At 49.3% G+C, this 20,102-nt stretch overlaps 5 protein-coding genes across 5 annotated transcripts; 1 reads left to right on the forward strand and 4 right to left on the reverse strand.

The window, feature by feature from the left end:
• Positions 1–425: 425 nt before the first annotated feature.
• Positions 426–2,115, reverse strand: con-8 (conidiation-8). Its single transcript, XM_958719.3, has 3 exons — positions 1,383–2,115; positions 1,064–1,212; positions 426–991 (listed from the first exon to the last, which is right to left on the reverse strand). Exons 1-3 carry the CDS (start codon positions 1,737–1,739, stop codon positions 967–969), a joined length of 531 nt encoding a protein of 176 aa, XP_963812.2. The 5' UTR covers positions 1,740–2,115; the 3' UTR covers positions 426–966.
• Positions 2,116–4,070: 1,955 nt separating this feature from the next.
• On the forward strand, positions 4,071–5,966 carry NCU09233 (FAD synthetase). Its single transcript, XM_958717.3, has 3 exons — positions 4,071–4,785; positions 4,859–5,309; positions 5,373–5,966. Exons 1-3 carry the CDS (start codon positions 4,460–4,462, stop codon positions 5,550–5,552), a joined length of 957 nt encoding a protein of 318 aa, XP_963810.3. The 5' UTR covers positions 4,071–4,459; the 3' UTR covers positions 5,553–5,966.
• A 960-nt stretch (positions 5,967–6,926) lies between these two features.
• On the reverse strand, positions 6,927–8,808 carry NCU09232 (hypothetical protein; the record flags this gene model as incomplete). Its single annotated transcript, XM_958716.3, has 3 exons — positions 6,927–7,383; positions 7,443–8,277; positions 8,337–8,808. 3 exons carry the CDS (start codon positions 8,806–8,808, stop codon positions 6,927–6,929), a joined length of 1,764 nt encoding a protein of 587 aa, XP_963809.2.
• A 1,411-nt stretch (positions 8,809–10,219) lies between these two features.
• On the reverse strand, positions 10,220–11,548 carry NCU09231 (DUF1275 domain-containing protein; the record flags this gene model as incomplete). The annotated part of the gene is made up of 2 exons (XM_958715.3): positions 11,269–11,548; positions 10,220–11,070 (listed from the first exon to the last, which is right to left on the reverse strand). Exons 1-2 carry the CDS (start codon positions 11,501–11,503, stop codon positions 10,220–10,222), a joined length of 1,086 nt encoding a protein of 361 aa, XP_963808.3. The 5' UTR covers positions 11,504–11,548.
• Positions 11,549–14,193: 2,645 nt separating this feature from the next.
• cys-16 (cysteine-16) lies at positions 14,194–16,031 on the reverse strand. The gene has a single exon (XM_958714.3). The coding sequence runs from the start codon at positions 15,804–15,806 to the stop codon at positions 14,553–14,555; it is 1,254 nt and encodes a 417-aa protein (XP_963807.1). The 5' UTR covers positions 15,807–16,031; the 3' UTR covers positions 14,194–14,552.
• Positions 16,032–20,102: the final 4,071 nt, after the last annotated feature.

Here is a 20,102-nt window from a genome sequence, read left to right on the forward strand (position 1 = left end):
ATCTGAGGGTGGAGGTAGAGGTGGCCGTAACACCTCACGGCTAACGCTCCAGGCCATCTCTCTTGAATGTTCGTAGCCGATTGATATACTGGCGCATAGATATAATGGACCAATACCTTGTTCTTATCTCGGATCCATAGTTTTAGAGATGTGGGCTCAGAGATATTTCGCTTCAATTGCTGGAGTGTCAAACCAAAGGCCTTCTCTTGAACCTGTGTGCCTCGTCCGAATGCCTATGATTAAGTAAAGGTATATAACCATTCTATGCCACTCCCCCTTCCACATTCTCTGGACAGTTGGCTATAACACATACAACCATAGGCACCTGGATAAAATCGGGTCCCGTCCGCTCTCCCCTAGATAAGCCGGTGACCGCCAGATCAGCAATCGGCTCGGTAACGACCGGCGAATAACCTGGTGTTGTATGTCTTTTTGCCTTTGAGTCTACCTGATTACGAGTGAAGCAAGGGAAGGTGCGAAGGGCGGCCGTATCCGGTACATGATTACTGTAGGAGAGACTCGATCAATGATGACAACACAAAACGAAACTTTAATGTTGAAATAATTCCATGCACACAATCTTTTAGCATTCATTCGATGCTATCAGTTCGTTACATCGTCATAAACACACGAACAAAAAGTCCATAATCGAGGCAGGCCGATAATCAACCATCATACTCCTAAAATGCGACAACCAGAGTGACAAAAGAGATGGGGAAGGACAAATTTCGGTTGCAACCACCGTCACCGCACATATGATCCTGTTCAAAGCATACCTAATCAATCAATCATTAATGCCCATTACATCTCCTCCGTCGTGCCTGCCCTCATGCAATGTACCATATTTCCAATGACATGTTCATACAATTTGATCTCCATCCATCTTGACATTCTTCTTCAGTTTGGATTAAACGAAAAAGACGATGCTGACGAGACGGAAAGAAGAAAAGTGACTTTGTTTAGATATCAGGGGGTGGTACCGCGTACCCAACTATTACGAACGAACGAGTTAGCTTAACATAAACAAAAAGAAAAGGGGGAACTTGGGAGAGGGTGAACGTACTTATCCCACATCTTGGCAATAAACCCCTGCGGCACCGGCCTCTGCTCATTCAAACTCTGGCGTCTCGCAACACTAGCCGGATCGTTTCTTCTCTTTTGATCCATCAAGCCCTCGAAGAGTCCATGATGTCCTCCGTGTCCGTGAGATGGCTATGTTGTTTTATTTCCGAGCTGTTAGCACATGTTTACCATCTCTTTACCACCCACAACCCACAACCCACAACCCACAACCCACAACCCACAACCCCTTTGACCCATCACTAGCAACAACAACGAAAAGAGGACAAAAAAAAGAAGAAAAAAAGAAAAAAAGAACATACCCGTCTACCATACGGAACCTCGGTAACCGTACTCGCACTCCCCATAGGCCGATCACTCCCCGTCTCACTAGTAGTCGAAGACGTACTCGCGCTCCGCTCACTCCTGAATGCTTCAGAAGCAGCCCCCGCGACATTAGGAAAGAGCTTGGTGCTCTCGTCAATCAACTTGCTGCTTTCGCTCGATATACTACCCCTGGCTCCGCCGCCCATGCCTTGGGCAGCGGCATCAGGGCCCGTCTTGCCGGCGACGGGGGTGGTGTGGGGAGCCGGCGCCTCGGTGATGGGGTTGTCGAGGGTGGGTGGGTGGGCCGGCTGGAAGGGACCGGCGATGGGGGGGTTGCTACCGGTGTCATCCATGGTTATTGTGGATGAAGAGGATGAGTGAGATGGATGAGAATGGGGGTGGGGAAAGAGGGGGGTGGCGTTGTTATGCGTTGGGAAAGAGTTGTTTGTGGTTAACTCTACGAGAAGGTTGTTTGGACTTGACTGAGTAGTATATAGTTGTGGACTTGTCACTTTAGATGAAGTTGTAGTAACAACAGTGAGTGAAGAATCGTTAGATGTAAAGGAGGAGTAGCATAGGAACACAAGCGGACGAAGAGGGCGGGGTTGCCGGTGGTTTATACCTTTTGCGTATCACAGATGCTCGCGTGGGTGCTTGAGAGGAGTATGTACCTATGCACATGCAGTGACGGCTACGGGCAGCTGTGGTAGCGCAGGGCCAAGGAGTTCTCCGTCTTCCATTCTCTCTTAACACTACAGACCAAGATCCGCAGGACAAATTGGTGAGATCAGTCGACTGAAGATCCAAACCGAAAGATGGATGTACCTCATCATGTCGTCACATGCAGAGGAGGGACGGGGCCGTCCACCGTTTTGGAGAGAAAGCACGTCCCGCAGAAAGAGCAGAGCTTGACCAAGATGAGCTCGGATTTTTTGATCGTGGTGTTGGGGTATATGCACGTATGTTGGCAAATAGTGTTTGGAAGGCACTTGGCTCGGATATCCCAGTGTGTGTAAGCTCCCAGAGATTCATTGAGATTTCGAAGTCCATCACTACCACGGACTGCTTTGGCCCCGAACAGAATAGACGAGCTGTGTGTTCTGGATGGTTCGTTTCGGGACCTTCCAGAACGTCTACCCCTCACGTGTGTCGCCTTACGATCGATTCAGGAATCGAGGGGAAGTGAGATCTCAATGGAATTGTGCTGATGTAGTGTATGGGTGGCCAACCAACCATATGGTAAAAGAAGAAAAAGAGGGGTATTGTGTTTATCTATTTCGAGGGAACTTGGCAGTAGATCGTCAACCACTGTCGTTGTCTTCAAGTTTATTCGCACTCCTTGGCTGCCGGGCATGTCTCCGGACTTGGTGTGCTCACGGCAGCGGAAGCGGCTGGTTGACAGGTGGACATCGGAACCGGTCACTGTCATTTTGCCAGTTGAATATGCAGGAAATCCAAGTCAGCAGAACGCGCAGAGTTTCGGTGCAGAAAAGTGCATAACAGAAGTGGTTCCCATTAGAAATCGGATTTCAAACTCGTTTTGACTTGGATGAGAATCTCGAGGGCATCCATCGGATCGAATTGGTGGACTCATGAACGTACAGTACCAAAAGCTCTCGGACCGTATTCCGACCAAAGGGGGAATGACGTTGAGATGACGATGGCGCAGGCACTGGCCTTGAGATGTTCACTGGGTGTTGTGATCATGGTCACTCTCTTTGGCAGTTGTTTCTGTGGCGACTGACAGGCGTTGCTGTGAGACGAAAGTTGTTCAACTTTGCTTTTTCTGTCTGGGTCGTTCATCCTTGGACTTTGGACTGTGACGATTGATGGAAATTGGTGATCTGGATGGCCATGACCCAAGTGCTCTCAAAACCAAGGAGAGATGTGGATGTCAAGACGGATGTACTTGGATCGTGATTGCCTCATTTTGGATAGAGGTCGTATATATACCGACTGTTGAGGGTCATGGTGATGATGAATGATTCATACCCATGATGGATGTAATGAGTGGGTATGCTTTGGGTAAACAATCAAGATCACTAGATTTTGATGTGAGCATGTTGTCAAGACATCAACTTCCTACTCGAGAAGTTATTCTCTGCCATGATCATGATCGATCAGCTTTCGTAAAAAGAGTGTCGTTGCTCCTCCTGAATGGCATCATGATGCTGTTTGGTAGGAGAAGGAAGATGTTAGGCAGCTTTGGCCTTGTCGTCCTGTATATCTGTCCTGCCCTGGAAACGAGGTTCGCTCTGTGGCACTGAGATGTATCAAGCGCGGGGTCTTATAATGGAGGAAATTGAAACTTGACAGTGCTGTTGCGGCATCTTGAGGTTGTCGACGAGATGATGCAAGTACTATGTACAAGTAAAAAGGTACCGCGACGAGATGTAAAGAAGTGTCAAGTGACTGGAAATTGTTAGTGCAAAGTAAGCAAGTGGAGCGGGAGCATGGATGGACTCGCTATCGTTATCGCTATCACATTAGGTAATGTCGAGGGCAGACTGCGGGAAGTGGAATCCCCTGAGCCCCTTACCGTGGGTTCCCTGTTCCCCCGGAATGCCAGGTGGTGGTTCCACCACAGCCGAGGGAGGGCCCGGGGCGGCAGGCACCTCAGCGGCCCCAGTGAGCCGCGGTGGGTGGAGGGGTTCCATGACGCCCGGTTCCGTGGGCCTGGGGAACCTTTCTCCACGGAACGAAGAAGTGTCAACAACAAGGCGGAACTATCACAAGCCTCGTTTGATCCAATCACTGACTGACTGTCCTTTCTCCCCTGTCTCTTATTCTGCTGGTCTGCTGCATTGCTGACCTTCTACACTATCAACATATCCTCGGCCTACTGTTCTCTCTCGGGAGACCCTGTCCCGTCACACACGTCGAGGCGTCGATCTACCTGACAACGCCATACCGAGTAACCGCCTACATAGAGTCAGTCAGTCTGACCGAACATGATTACTTTGTGATTATTGCATCTGGATCCGAGTTTCCCCTTTTTTGCGACAACACTGCCTACCACTCCTTCGAACCAACAGCTTAAATTCGTCCCGATTCCCGCGCATAGACCTCCAACATGACACAGGACTCGCCCTCTCTAAAAGACTTGCACGTCGTCGGCAACGGTGTCTCTTCAGCCTCGTCCACCACCTTCAGTTCAACTGCGCCCTTTCCCCCTTCAGAGACCAACTACACAACAACAACAACTACAACAGACATGGCTACCTCATCGGTCTCCAAGATCGTCAGCCAACCCCGCAGCCTTGCCGAGGTATGCGCCGCCTTGCGCGCAAAGCTCCTTGCCTTCCTGGCTCTTCACTCCAACGATGAGACGGTACAGGGCACTCAACGACGGGCCCGCGATGCTATGGAGGTAATAGAGGAAGCCTTGCGTCGGTATAGGTACGTTGTTGGCCTTCTCAGTTCCAGTTATTCTCACAGCAAGCTAGCTAGCTAACATAATGGCAACTACCAGACCCGAAGAACTCTCCCTCTCCTACAACGGCGGCAAGGACTGTCTCGTCCTCTTGATCCTTATCCTCGCCTGCTGGCCCGCCTCAGTCCAACCGCCATCCTCCTCGTCCTCCTCTTCTTCCTCCTCGATCTCCAACTCGTCAAAACAAACCCTCCCCCGTCTCCAATGCATCTACATCGCCCCGCCAGACCCCTTCCAAGAAGTCGAGGACTTCGTCGCCACCACCACAGAAGAGTACCACCTCGACCTAGCACGATACGCCCTGCCCATGCGCCAAGCCCTCGATAGTTATCTGGACGAGAAGCCCCACGTGAAAGCCGTGTTCATGGGCACGCGAAGGACCGATCCGCACAGCGAGTTCCTGAACAATTTCACGCCGACAGATAAGGGCTGGCCACAATTTATGCGGATAAATCCCGTCTTGGATTGGCACTATGTTGAGATATGGACTGTGAGTCATAATCCCCAGAAGGCCATAGCCAAGCACTTGCTGACACTGTATCGCTCAAAACAGTTCATCCGCCAACTCGACATCCCCTTCTGCTCCCTCTACTCCCAAGGCTTCTCCTCCCTCGGCGGAACAAAAGACACGCGGCCCAACCCTGCATTGGCACTCAACGCCGAAGGCAACAAGTTCCGGCCGGCGTACGAATTGACGCGCGATGACGAGGAACGGCTAGGTCGCGATCGATAGTCGATTCATTTCTCAAGAAACCACGATTTGCGAATTTATTATTACCGAGAGTAAGAGCAAGCGCATATATACCTAGACCATCCTTATCAAAGACGGAGGTTTAGTGAACTCAGGCTTATATTTTGGAAAGGAAGAGGAAGTGGGAAAAGAACTACAGGGCACGAGCAAGAGCAAGAGTAAGAGCAGGAGAAGAAAGAGAGGAGCTCTCTGCTTCCGAAATACGGAACATACTACAACTACCACCTACATAGACAGCGTAGAGAAGCATGGCGGCGTTTTTAGAGCGTTTGTTTGTTTTGGATATATATCACAGTTTATTGGTTCAGGAGGATGATCTTTGCTAATCTGTGATTACAGTGCTCACTCAGCGTTCACGGTTTGGTAAGCTACAGGCAGCTTGAGTTTTGACAACGGAGTCGTACAAAGTCCTGATATTGTGTGTGTGTGATCGGGTACTATCAAACAAAAGCAGTTTTGCTCATTGAGAAACTTCCTCTGTGCAACGTGATGCTGAGTTGGCAGCCGTCGCGAGGTTACAGAGGTTTGTTATCTGCAAACCTTCTGGGTATAAAACCTCTATCCTACCGCCTCCTCTCACCCTCCTTTTTTTTTTTTTTTTTTTTTTTTTTTCCAGGTGGGCAACATGACCTGATAATCAGAACCCAGCTAACTTATCAGAGAAACAGAAAAGTGAAGCACCCCGGATCGGAATCAGATGGGAGGGAGCTTATGCGGACGTTTGACTTGGTAAAGATGCGGCAGAGAATGACCAGGGGAACTGGACTTGGGGACAAACACTGGACTCAACATCAACACTCAATCATCACTCGAGCAGCAACACACACCAACACTTGATCGATTCATCATCAGGATCAAAAAATCACGAATTAATCATAAAGCAACGCTATGCTACCCCTGGGTATTCCAACTATCCAATCGATCATTCCGACTCCGAAGGCCATGTACCAAATCCATGAACTATTCCATCGAAATTCGAGCGCCAAATCCTATCTAAGATTTCCCCCTTTTCTTTTGATTTTCCTCCCAATTTCTCTCATCAAACGCTTGCCTAGGTTGCTTTCGTTCTGTTTCCGATCCGGTTTACTTCCCTCGTCTGTCTCCCAGTTGCTTCGGTTCTGCCTACTCAGTCATGTTGCCCCGTTACTTCAGGGCTAGGTACATGGGCCCGAGTAGTTGCATGTAGAACCACAGCTGGTCAATTATAGGGCGGATCGGAGTTGTTGTTTTCCCTCTCAGGGGTATCTGGTGGTGGCAAGCGTCCTTGATGCATGGATGGTAGTTGATAGTTCACTTTTCTTCCCTTCCTCCCTCTATCTCCCAAGACAACCTGACAATGACCAGGTCGAGGATAACCTACCGAGGCATCCTACCTCTAGCCAAAGTATCGAGGATAAACCGAAGATCTTCAGGATCGATGTCGTCGTCGCTATCCACCTCGATGGGTCGGTTGAGGAGCTCCTCGGGGGCGTCGTCGAGAATGTCGCGATGGTCACCGCCATGGAAGAAGTCATCATCCTCGGGGATGTGGTCGAAGAAGCGGTCTTCATGGCGATGACGGCGATGACGGTGGCGGCCCGGGTCGGGGTGGTGGCGCTGGTGCTGGCGATGCTGATGGTTACGGCCATGGAAGAACTCATCTTCCTCGCCTTCAGCCACATGGTCCGGAATACCAGCTGCCCGTCTTTCTCGGATCCGCCTCTCTGGCTCGTGAAGGTCAAAGATGGGGCAAGCGCACAGTGGCCCATCACCGTGCCCGTTAGGGTGAATGAGTAGACAGTGATAGCAGAAGTATGTTTTACACTTGATACACCTGTAAGAATGTCAGTAACTCTTTTTTCTTCTAGCTTCAAACGAGATGGGGGTTCTCACTTGATCAGGTTACAGCCACCATCTCTCTCGACGGTCATGTCGCAGGTTGGACAGGTCCTCCAGGCCTCGTCCCGCCTCAATTGTCTGAACTGCCGATCGGCCTGCTCCTCCAACTGCTGCTGCTCCTCTGTCCTTCTTCTGTGGCCAGGACAACGTTCTTGGTACCTGGCTCGGTGCGCCCTGCCTTCGCAGATGATACAGGTCACCTGCCGACAGTGGTGGCATACGGCCTCGGTCTCTCTGCGACCTTCGACGCCCGTGAACCGCTCCGGGATTAGCCAGCCACAGTCCACGTTCGAGCACCGCGTGCCCGTATGCTCCCTCTCCATGCGTACCTGCTCAGTACGAGCAATGTACTGCCTGATCATCTCGACGCCCAGCAGCCGGCGGAAGCGCTCGTTGCGCGCTCGGACTTCCCGAGAAGGGTTCTCGTTTCCAAGCTCGTTGGCGTGAATGTAGAAGCGGTTGCCGCAGCAAGTAGGGGGAAAGGTGTCAGCGTTGCGCCAGACGTTGCGGTCCATGGCGTTTCTGAAAAACGACTGTAGGCATTGGCCGCAGTAATGGTGCGGCTCTGGGGCGCAGGAGGTTGTGAGGACCTGGGAGCGTGGAAACTCCTCGGCGCAGACCGCACAGGGGACGAGGTCGTCACCGTCGACACTGGGCTCTGGGACTGGTGCCGTGGCAGCGTTGACTGTGGTGGCTGTGGCGACTGGGGCTGCCGGTACTGGTGCCGGTACCTGGGGACCTGGAAGTCTGTTGACGGGCGTTGGGCGCGCTTCGACGGGATTGGCCCTGGCGGCCGGTACGTTACCGCCGTGTTGGCGGTTTCGTTCGTCTGTACAATCTAGCAGTTAGCTTCACGTTCGTTTTTGAGTTCCAAGGTTGGCTTCATACCTCTTCTAGCTACCTGTTCTAGGTGCTCTTCCTGTCTCCTCTCGGCCTCCACTTCCTGCCTCCTCTCCTGCTCGTGCCTATCCCGCCGAGCCTCCTCCTCCTGCCTATTTTGCTGAGCCCGCTGAGCTCGACGCTCGGCTTGACGGGCCTCTAGCCGGTCTAGAGCAACCTCACGGTCGATACGATCGAGGAAGTGGCGATTGTGGCCGAGGAGCTCCTGGGCGCGGGCCCAGAGTCCTTCCCTCCTCGGAGGGGGAACTGGCGGACGGGGTCTTGAGGGTAGGTCCCATCTAACCATCGGGGGAGGGAATCGGAGAGGGGGCCATGGGTGCCTCCTCTCTTCCCTCTCAATGTGTGGAGGAGGTCCGTCAACTGGTTCGTCTCGGATGACGACTGTGATACGGGTAGGGCGTCGAGGGGGATTCTCCCGGCGGCTACTGCCCTCTCCGTTGTCGGTGTGGCGGCGATACATCTTGGTAGGTGTGGGCTGGTTGTCGTTTTGAAAGCTTCGGTGCTTGTTTCAAGGCAGTGATAGTAGGTGTGGTCGTACTCGAATGTCCGGGACGATGAGAGGAAAAGAAGAGGAAGTTTGGCCTGGATCTCCCTGGGCACTTGTAGAAACTGGGTGGCCATCTTTTCCGGGTTATTTTCATCCATCTAGAGCGTTGTGGTCGTGGATCAGAGGCGAGTATTCGGGTGAATTAGAAGGGTGTACTGGCCCGGCGCTGTCATGGTGGTCGTACTGACGGAAAATGTCCGAGAGACGGAGGATTCGTGAAAGATGGAAAATCGAGGTGAATGGATCAAGGGGTTCCATCATCGCCGGCTGTGGGTAAAGCCTACGGCTTCAGGTGTAAGTGAAGAGATGGTTTGACCATATCAGTTCATCAATTTCTTGCCTGGGTCTTTGGTTGACACACCTCCGCGGTTTTGCGGATAGAATGCGAGATAGGTTGACGATGACACATTGATCCCGAGCAACCCCTTGCGACTGTCCTACGCACATCTTCCGTCTTGGATCGGACGCATCTGGAATTACCTAAGTAACTATATGTCAAAGCATGGTTACTATCTGTTAAGATGAGTGACTGATGAACGGCTTCAGTGGCTGACAAGACGGTACCCATCGGAGCGCCTACGTCTCGATACCGTTGATAGTGAAGTGAAGTGCCATATTTTATGTAGCTAAAGAATTGGCAATGCTGTCCGAGGTATCAATGATCGAGGGGGGGCACAGAGTGCTGTGGTTGTGTCTGTAAGAAGAAAAAAGAAGAAAAAAGAGAGAAAAAAAGACGAGGACTGAAGAGGGAATGAGAAATCGAAATGTAAATCATCTGCCCAGAATCGCTCCCGAGATGGAAGTAACAACCTCTATGTACGCTTACTCATTCCCTTCTTTCTTTCCCCAAGTATCCCGAGTCCCTCACATGTCTCAAAAAGAAGGAAGTTGCGGCCATCACTGCTCCTCGAATTACAGTTTCTCTCGGTTGCCGTCTCCTGTCTTCACCCCGTCCCGTCGACAATCTCATTGCCAACAGGCCCTTTACTTACCTTGTAGTTTTGATCAAAAACAGAGCATAGGAAACAAGCTAGGACCGGCAACCTTCTAAACTCGACACTTCCAAAAGCGATGACTTGGCGAATCTGGACATTTGGGCCCATCATCACTTCCAAAACTCGTTGATCGATGTGGTTAGTTGAGGATGCCAAAGCCACTGGTGATTCATCCAACACCTTACGAGCATGAAACTGGGCGCCATCATACCAGACCGAAATTGAATTATTGATCAGTGACACCCAAGCTCCATGAATGCGCTCTTCTATTATGCTCGCTTACAGCGGGTTCAAGTCAAAAACGAAGTCACACAAATCTTTTCACCCCCTTATACATTTCCATCCACCCTTCCACTGGCCGGACCCATCTCAGCCTCGGAATCACTCCCACTCCCACTCCCCTCCGCCTCCTTGCCATTCACACATTCTTTACCACTCTTTTTCTCATCACCACCACAGGCACCACCACTCAGGAACTTCCCACCCTCAACATCCCCCACCCTCTCCCTCTTTTCCCCCCTCGAAAACAAAAACATTCCACCCACCACCGCTTTCCCCCCTCCACTCACCGTCACCGCAACCGCGCTCCCCACCCACCGATAAATACACGCTCCTACCAAACTGCCCACCGCAAGGCTAACCAAAAACGCAACCCGTCTATTCCTCCCCCTATTCTCCTTCAGCGGCCTACTCATCAAGCGCTTATCAATGACCAAATCCACCCACGCCGCCGTCGCCATGGCGGTGCTAATCTCCGTCATGTTCAGACTTCTTGACAGAACCACCTGACTCCCCGCCGCGGACGCCAAGAGGGCAATACACACTAGGGTTCGCGTGCCCGTGACGGCCTCCATGGTATCGATGCTGCCGGACTCGAAGAGGAGTTTTCCAGGGGCGTTGGTGTGGTAGCTACCGAACTGGAGGGCGGCGGCGATGAAGACGAGGGTGGTTTGGATGGTGTTGGTGACTAGAAGCCAGAAACGCCGGCGGGGACCGATCAGGTGCCCCAGTTGGCCGGTGAGGTAGGCGCTCCCCAAGAAGAAGCCGAGGGAGGTGGCGATGTTGGCGGTGATGAACATGGAAGGGTTGAATTCGGGGAGGGCGGCGGCGAGGAGGAGGAAGACGGTGTTGCCGGTTTGGTTGGAGGCGAAGCAGTGGAAGTCGGGGAAGGAGACTGCGTCTGTTTGATGTCAGTATGGGATATTCGGCAGATATACATTATTTGTATGTTTGATGAGAGGAGAAGGGAAGGTAGGAGTAAGGGAGGATGGAAAGATGGGTTCGAAAAAAAAAAAAAAAAAAAAAAAAAAAAAAAAAAAAAAAAGGTAAACATAAAGGGAGGGGCAGTGGAAAGGAAAAAGAGGGGGAAAAAACATACCTTGTAACCCGATACAAAATGTCAAAAGAAGAAGTTGAATCTCGGCAAAGGTTGAAGGCACGACATCCTCATTGAGGTATGCCCATGTTCTTGAAGCAAGGGACTGCTGGGATGCTGATGATGATTTGCTCGGTTGATGACATGAATATTTCGGACACCGGAACTCAGCAAGTGTATGACTCGGGTCAACCGTCTGGGTGTTTGGCGATGGTGGTAATGATGGTGATGTTGTCATGGTAGATACACACTCGGTTTACTTCTCTGGCAGCGAGACAAAATAGAGACGATGAGACGAACACCAGACTACCTAGAGAGGTCAAAGGAAGGACTCCCTTGTGTCAGATGCAGTCGAGTCGAGTAGAATACTCCTTGTAAGGAAAAATGGATGTTCACCTGAACTGGTCAACCTACTAGTAAAGAACGAAAGAATAGTCAAATGCAACAAAGAACGGCGTATCGAAGAAGATATATACAAAACCTTGGATGGATGGTATCACTCGACACCGGCCGACAATCAAGCAAACAAAACAAACAATTCTTCCCGGCCGGGCATCATCCAGGATCAGTAGTAGAGGTACGTATTCAAGAATTTCACCGCTTCTCCGTACAAGCAGTCCTTCATGGTCCCCGACCGACAAGACAAGACTCGACAAGACAGACTTCAGTTCCTCGTCCTGTCAAGTTAGTTCCCGATCGGTATTTCCCCCTTGTCGACAATGCCCGTGGTCCCCGGATATCTATGGTAAGTAGCGTGCGTTGTATGTGACTGGACGGCGACTGGGGACGGGACGGGTGGTGGCAAACCCTTCCCTTGACCAAAAAACGGGCCGGGACATGGGGATGGAATGGGATGGGGATGGGATGAACGTACCCCGTAGGGAATATGGAGCCAGCCGTAGGGCAGGGCACGGCAGGGCAGGCACGCGGTTTGACCGACACCGACACCCGTCCGTCATTCATTGTGTTTGAGAATCCAATCGATTTTCACCGGGGCTTTCTACCTAGAGGTACCCTGCGTGACATGCAGTACATTGGTATCGATTGGGACCAGCAGATAGGTAGGTAGGTAGGTAGGTAGGTAGGTACGCAACACCAGACAGACTCTTTGGGTTATTAATGACTGGATAGGTACCTCTACTATCGAGTTTCGAGGGACGATAACGCAGTGGTAGTCGCCCGGCGATTGATAGGTAGAGGTAGGTAGTTGATGGTCTTACATGAAAAGATATCGGGGACAAAGATAAAGTGAAGTGTCCGGTATCTGGTATCTGGTATCTGGGTACATACGAGATTGACCGAGCGGTTCGGTATCAAGCATGGAAGGTCTGGGGAATCAGTCAATACCAATGGATATCATAACACATGACACATGTCACCCTTCCAATCTTTTGATACACGCAGGCGGCAACCGAACCGGTGAGACACACTTGCTTCGCATGTCTCTAGTCCCCTTTTGGGTTTCTGTGTATGTAGTTCCCATCTTCCATTCATGGCGGGGGAACAAGATCACAAGGATCGAATCGGTGTACAACCTACATACCTCTAGCATCCAACACCCTACAGAAATCCAGAACTCGACCGCCCCAATGTCCCCTACCCTAGTGTACACTACATATGTACCTCACCGTCCACGTGCCAGTGGAATTGCCTTTGTTAGCGTTGACGTGTACATGTTGCGTCTACAAACATACATATGTATGTAACACTTGGGTCGCGGGAACGGGACGGATCGTTAACAAACTGGAACACTCGTGGTTGTGGTTGTAAAATCCCTTGTGGAAAATGATACGTCTACAAATGGACGAGAGGTGATGTTCGAATAATAACCAAGTGCAGTGGACCAGCCGATGGATGGACCGGGCGACTCCCGTCAGGTCCATCCAGTCTTCCCCCCGCCCCCGCCGCGCTTAACTTTGATGTGCGTCCCGCCGCTCGGGGGGGAAGGGAGGGGGCTCCACTGATGCCGACAAGATGGAGTGGGTCGGATATCGGCCTTCTCCACTTCTTCGCGGCTATCGGATGTCGGGGTGGGACGGGGACCGGGGTAGTGGAGAGATACTTCAGTTGGCTCCGGGGCCGGAGGCCGCTCGCTTGGAAGCTTCCCAGGAAGCAATTGAGTTCAGTTCTCGTTCGTACTTAGACTCAAACATCAAGTCACGGTTTCTCTCCTCCTCCTCACAACTTTAACGGGGAGATACTCCTTCCGGTCACTAATCAGTACCCTTAACGAGAAATGGCTGGTTATGACCCTTTGAGTGAAAGAAGAAGATCACCGATAGCCGCCCCGACAGCCGACCTTCACTTCACTTCACTTCACTTGCGCACCCCCAACTCATCCATCTTTATCTTTTCTTCGATGGGTCTTCGATCACCAATGTCCTTATCCGCCCGACCTTTCCACGCCTGACCAATCAAAGAAGGGAATGTGACTTTCACTTACACGATATCCTGCTCCTTCCCTTTTCGGAATTCTTTTTACTCGATCAGATCGGATCGGTTCAGTTTCACCGCTGGATTCCTTTCTTCCTGCCTGTCGTGCTACACTGCTTTGAATTTCACTTGGCTTCCATCAGATCCGATATGATGACTCTCAAAAGCCACGCACCGACACTATTTTGGCGAGCAGGATCGGTGAGTACGAAGAACTGACTAAAGAAAGAGTTCAGCCAGTGAGTGGTGTTGCTGTTTATCAATTGGTGAATTTTTCGAGCTGAACAGAGTCGAGCATGTCACTTGATAAAAGAGCGAATCGTCCATGATGGCCATGAGTCTATTGCAATCATGATGAAATCGACCCGGCTGTGTCATCTGACGGATAACCTGAGCAGAGGATGCTTGCTGCTGTAGATTTCCTACTGCTATCGAGATCAGTATTACTCAGGCATGCCAGAGCAATATCACCACTAAGCAAGATTCACGCCCGTCACAAGAACACGCATTAACATTCGTGACCCAGAATGTACATGACAAACAAGAAACGCTTTGGTATCATATCTATATGACTACATGTATATGAAAAGTGAACCCCAACGCTTTCCCTCGTTTGCGGTAAGATCCACCACGGCAACAATCATGGGATATATATATAGACCCTTGATCTTCATCATAAACCTCCTTTGGTATCTTAAAAAGAATCAAAATATTGACCATGCCCACAAGAGTCGCATGATGAGATAACGCCTGAACCCCGTCTATGGTAGTACTTAGTTGAACCCGCTCTCAATGCCTTTCATACGCCCGTGTTTTTTATTTACCAATCCCAGACAGCAAACAACAGCCACTTTTTAGTGAGTACCGTTGACACCGTTGGAGACACCGTTAGCAGCATCCGCAACAGCGCGCTCCAAAGCCTGGAGGACATCGGCCTTGAGGTCCTCGGCATCCTCAACACCGCAAGAGATGCGGACAAGGTCATCGAAAATACCGACGGCCTCGCGTTGGGCCTTGGGAATACCAGCGTGGGTCATGGAGCTAGGAATCTCGCAGAGGGACTCAACACCACCAAGAGACTCGGCAAGAGTGAAGATCTTGGTGTACTGGCAGAACTTCTCAGCAGCAGCGTGGCCGCCGTGGATGCGGAAGCTCAACATGCCACCACCCATACCGTTGCGGTGCTGCTTGAGAGCAATGGCGCGGTGGGGGTGCGACTCAAGGCCGGGGTAGTTGACCGAGATGACAAGAGGGGAAGCCTCGAGGGCATGGGCAATGGCGGTCGCGTTGGTGGTGGCCTCACGAGCACGGAGATGGAGGGTCTTGGCTCCACGGTGGGCGAGCCACGAGTCAAAGGCGGAGGGGACGGCGCCGATGGCGTTCTGGAGGAAGGAGAGGCGGGCATAGAGCTCGTCGCTGTTGAAGGCGGCAACACCCATGACCACGTCCGAGTGGCCGTTGATGTACTTGGTCACACTGTGAACGACGATATCGGCACCATGGTCGAGCGGGTTCTGGACGTAGGGGCTCAGGAAGGTGTTGTCGACCACGACCAGGATGCCACGCTCATGGGCGGCGGTAGCGACGGCGCGGATATCCACAAGGCGCAGGGTCGGGTTGCTGGGGGTCTCGATCCACACGAGCTTGGTGGCATCGGTGATGTGGTCGCGGATGTCCACCTCGATCTCGGGAGTGAAGGTGACCTTGACGCCGTGGGCCTTGGCAACCTGGGTAAAGTAACGGTGGGTGCCGCCGTAGACGTCCGAGACCGAGATGACGTGGGAGCCAGCGGCGAGCGACTGGAGGATGTTGGCCGTGGTGGCACTGCCGGACGAGTAGGCGAGGGCGTACTTGGCGTGCTCGAGAGCAGCAACCATCTTCTCAAAGTTGGCACGGTTGGGGTTGCTGCTGCGCGAGTACTCGAACTCGCCGACGGGCTTGCCGACGGCCGTCTGGGCAAAGGTGGTGGAGAGCGAGATGGCCTCGATCACGGCGCCAGTGGCGGGGTCGTGCGGGGATCCCGCATGGACGGCGAGCGTACCGAACCCATGGACGGGCGAGGGAGCGCGGGGGGGAGTGGTAATGGGGTGGTCGCTGGAGGCAGTCATTTTGTCTGGTAGTACCTAGGATGGCGATCTTGCTCGATTGGCGCGATTTGAGAGGGATTGCGCGGGTAGGGCGTCTAGCTGCCGTCTAGCTGCGTAGTTGGTGTCGGTAGTTGCGGAGATGTGACGGAGATGGCGCCAATTGGTGATGGCTCGGTCGACGGTCGGCGTGGTGGTTGCGGTTTCGGGGCTGGAGATGGAGAGAATGACGGACTTCTTATGGATTGTGCCTTTTTTTTTGCGGGCCGGCTCAATTGTGTGATGGGATTTGGCGATGGCGCAATTCAGGTTTTTTTGCCGCGGATCCACCCCCACACTGTTTCTTTACTCTTTCTGTTTTGGGACTCAGCACTTGACTACCGTACTACAATGGAACTGAAGTATTGTAGGGAATCTGAGACTGTGATGAAGACACCTTCAGTCTCTTTTATATCGACAATTATTCGACATGGACGAAGCGGTCAACTCAAATGACGACTCTGACACAAGTGTTGTCGTGATTGCTCAGCAGGATTGGGTAATCATTAGCACCACTGACACCATCGACGACCAACAGCAACCACACTCGTAAGCCGGCTACTGACACTATCGAATGATCAACTAACAGTCAATCGAACCGATACTGGCCGCGTTGAACGGCTTTTCCGAGCGGTCACAACAAGATGCGCTTTCATGGCCTGGGTAAAGGGCGCGTCTCAGCCTTGTTCTAAGCCTATTTCTATTACCTTATCTGATTGTCTTGTCGGCTTCTGGCTGGTTACAAGATCTTGACCGAAAGTCCACCGTGGTCTTTCTTTCGAGGTGCACATGGCAGTGCAGGAAAACCAAGAAAGAGATTGGAAGCCATGGAAATAGGTAGGTAGGACTACCTCTATGGCGGAATGCATGGTGTGTAACACGGATGCGGCACTGCTGTGTAATGTGTAATACTACCTGAAGTAGTGTACCTTGAATCTTGATCCGATGATGGATGACTTTCATCCGATCGATGGCCAAGTGTTTTGAAAGCTTGATATTTCTTGGCGCAAGGTCTATAGTAACTTGCGGCGGCTTGAAATTGGTGTAGTGTACATGAATACGCCTTGCGCAAAGCCAAGAGAGACTCAAACACCATTGCGCCCTTGTCATTGCAAAGTATGCAGTGATGACAAACAAGTCCGAGGTGTGACGTTGCTGACATATGTGTCTGTGGTTACTTAGCTTGGTAGAGATCCTCGAAAGGGTTTGTGACTTTAGTGTATCAAGATGCCAATACCAACATCTCCCGTCTCAGCCCTGAGCATCAACGCAATACTTGGTGCCAATCGTGCTTCCACATTCAAATTCATGTTCATCGCGCCGTGTTGGCAGATCACTCCATCATCCAGACCCGATTGACCCAACAGCGTGGACGTGGGGTAAAAACGTCAGATCAGATGCTCGCTCATCTTGAAAGCCCCGCCGGCAAGGGATCATGGCGATTTCCCACGATTTACAGTCTGCGTTCCCGTCAAGTCGGCTGTCGAGAAACAAAAGGCAACGGGATGGGATTGTCGAGTCAATTTGGCCAAAAGGTGGAGGGGACCCAACTGGCGATTGAAGAGCCTATCACAACAAGTCAGTCAAGTCAGTCAGTCCTCACCCACCATGGAAATCGGACAGCATGGATGCTGAGAGGTCCAGAGGGTCCACTGAATAACCTCAAGAGAGGTACAGCTTAGAGGTAAGGTAAGGACAGCACGTGTGTCTCATCCGATGCTTTTACACGTGTATGGTGGAAGTATTTTAGCGTAGATGAAGGCCAATCCGTGCGTCATCAGTGAATTCAATGCTCTTTTTTCGGATGTCTCGCCCAAGATACACAGACTCTCTTGTCAAGGGAACTCGCCCAGTCCCTAGCTGTCACTGCCCGTTCAAGTACAATTGACTCTATTCACAGCCAGACATGTCTCCACCCCTTGAGATGTCAGCTCTTTGCTCTTTGCACAATTCCTCCCATTTCCCCAGGTTTTTGGCAGTCAGCCTTGAATAAGCACAGGAATGAACAGCTGAACCTATGGCATGCAAGCCGCTTGTCCTTTGCGAGTCGATCTGAGACAGCTGAGCCGTCTGACGGGCAGTCTAACCTGGTTTCGTTGTGTCTTTTCGCGGGTTGTTACCAGGCGGCAGTTTCCTGTCAGAACTGCATTGTAGTGTATCATTGAATCTGTCACTGCCTACATACACCTGGAGGAGGAACATTCCGTGTACATGTATGTAACTGAAGCCTCCCTCCACTTTCCCGGGCGTGGCCCTACACAGTACGCAGTACTTACACTGAACACAGACGGCAGGCATGCCCATTGGCTGTCCCCTTTCCCCGTGCTTTCTTGACAAATGATCGACCCGTCATTCTCTCCCTGCGCTCCACAAGCAGCGGCCCCACTCGGATCCGGTCCATCAACTGGGAATGGCATCACTTGATTGGCCCAACCAACGCCCTGGACGGACTCCGATGAACAAATACGGGGTAACGAGAGTACTTACATGACCCGACCCCATACCCAAAGCTTCCTAACCCAAGTAGATACGCTAAGACCGACCCCACACTGTAGAAAATCTCTTAGCTGACTATCACCCCTTTAATACGTCGCATATATGCCTTTTAACTTTCCCTATGGAGAAACAACCGGCGCTTTTGATCCCAACAAACGAAACTTGCCTACGAATAAGAAATGCACAAGTCCGAACAATATCAGCCCGAACTCACCCTTCCGTAAACCTTCCGCAATAATTTATAATAATATTTATATAATTTATCCCTAATTAATCTTTAATTTATCGTACTCGACGTAAAATAAGCGCTAACCTTATTTCTAACGCCGATACTTTAATTATTATTATTAGGTTTGGTTTAATTAAATAGAATAATAAAGTGTTTAATAGACTATTTATTATATTCGAACTATAGTAAATTATTAGTATAGTAACCGAATTTAATAAGTTAGAGGATTTAAAGGATATAACCCCTCCTAATATTATAATACTTAATAACCTCCTAGTAAGTTTTTATTGATATATTCTAAATATATCCTATATTAATTAATAATTAATCCTATAATATTAATTATATAAAGGTTGAGACTATAGGCCCAACGCTTATTTTATTTAATAATATTAATTAATACTCTATCTTTATTGAAACGATATATTATATAATTATTATTCTAGAATACTCCGAATTTTCTATTCTTAGTGTAGTATACGTTGTAGACGTTAATGGTTTAACCGAAGATTAAATTAAGGCTCCGTAGAATGAGGTATATAACGGTAGTATTTTAAAATAAAATAGTAATTTAAATAAGATTAATATTTAATTACTCTCTTATATCCTAAATTTAGTATTATATTGCAAGGAAAATGCCTACGAAGGAAACTTCCTCTAGCTATTTAAATAATGCTATTTATTATTATACTATATATAAATATATTAATATTAAATATTGTAAATATTTAGATTATAGAATTTAATAAGCGTATAAATAAGGGTCTATACCTATAATTGACGAAGAAATTATAAACTTTTTATTTTAAATCCGCCTTCAATAGAACAAAGTCCCTTTAGCTAAACGAATTATTAAGTATAAATTTATTTATAATTTATCTTCGGCTTTAATTATATTATTACAACCTAATTAATAGTAATTATTATTTACTAATATAATCTTTATAATTAGTTGGGTATAGGCGGCTAGAATATATTAGGAGATATAGGGCTGTAAGGAATCGAGGCTATTTTATAAGTTTATTTAATATATAAGTAGGGTATTTCCTATTTAAAATATACCCCTTATAATTGGTGTTACTTATATTCCTAATTTATTTCTATTAAGATAATTATTAGTTATATTCGCTATTAGCTAAAGTATTAAAATTTAAAGCCGGGAGAGAGGATATATTTTTTTACTAGCTTCCTTAATAACCTTAATCGATTCTAATTAAATATTAAATTAATAATTAAAGGTTATTTAAGGGACTCTATACCTAAACCATCGTATATTAAAGTATATACTAAAATATATTCTATATTAGTAAGAAAAGCTAAATATAGTAAATAGATCTTTCCTCCTTATTTTAAAGATTTATTAAAGATTTATTAGCGATAAATTAAAGACCAAATACTTATAAGGATATAGTACTATTTAAATTCGAAGTTACAATATTATTATTAATACTTACGTCCCAACTAATACCAAAACTATCCTATATATTATTATAACCTCCTATAGTTAATATACGTACCTACTACTACCTCCCAATAAAATTCCTTAATATATTATT

This window comes from Neurospora crassa, linkage group I (assembly GCF_000182925.2).
Source record: "Neurospora crassa OR74A linkage group I, whole genome shotgun sequence".
Lineage (NCBI taxonomy): Eukaryota > Fungi > Ascomycota > Sordariomycetes > Sordariales > Sordariaceae > Neurospora > Neurospora crassa.

What these genes read in the sequence shown, in the direction of transcription:
- con-8 (XM_958719.3), bottom strand. Translation starts at nt 1,739, where the DNA reads ATGGATGACACCGGTAGCAACCCCCCCATCGCCGGTCCCTTCCAGCCG. An exon ending in AGGTTCCGTATGGTAGACGG is followed by an intron (nt 1,213 to 1,382) that starts GTATGTTCTTTT and finishes AAAACAACATAG; the next exon opens with CCATCTCACGGACACGGAGG. An exon ending in ATTGCCAAGATGTGGGATAA is followed by an intron (nt 992 to 1,063) that starts GTACGTTCACCC and finishes CGTTCGTAATAG; the next exon opens with TTGGGTACGCGGTACCACCC.
- NCU09233 (XM_958717.3), top strand. Translation starts at nt 4,460, where the DNA reads ATGACACAGGACTCGCCCTCTCTAAAAGACTTGCACGTCGTCGGCAAC. An exon ending in GAAGCCTTGCGTCGGTATAG is followed by an intron (nt 4,786 to 4,858) that starts GTACGTTGTTGG and finishes GGCAACTACCAG; the next exon opens with ACCCGAAGAACTCTCCCTCT. An exon ending in ACTATGTTGAGATATGGACT is followed by an intron (nt 5,310 to 5,372) that starts GTGAGTCATAAT and finishes CGCTCAAAACAG; the next exon opens with TTCATCCGCCAACTCGACAT.
- cys-16 (XM_958714.3), bottom strand. Translation starts at nt 15,806, where the DNA reads ATGACTGCCTCCAGCGACCACCCCATTACCACTCCCCCCCGCGCTCCC.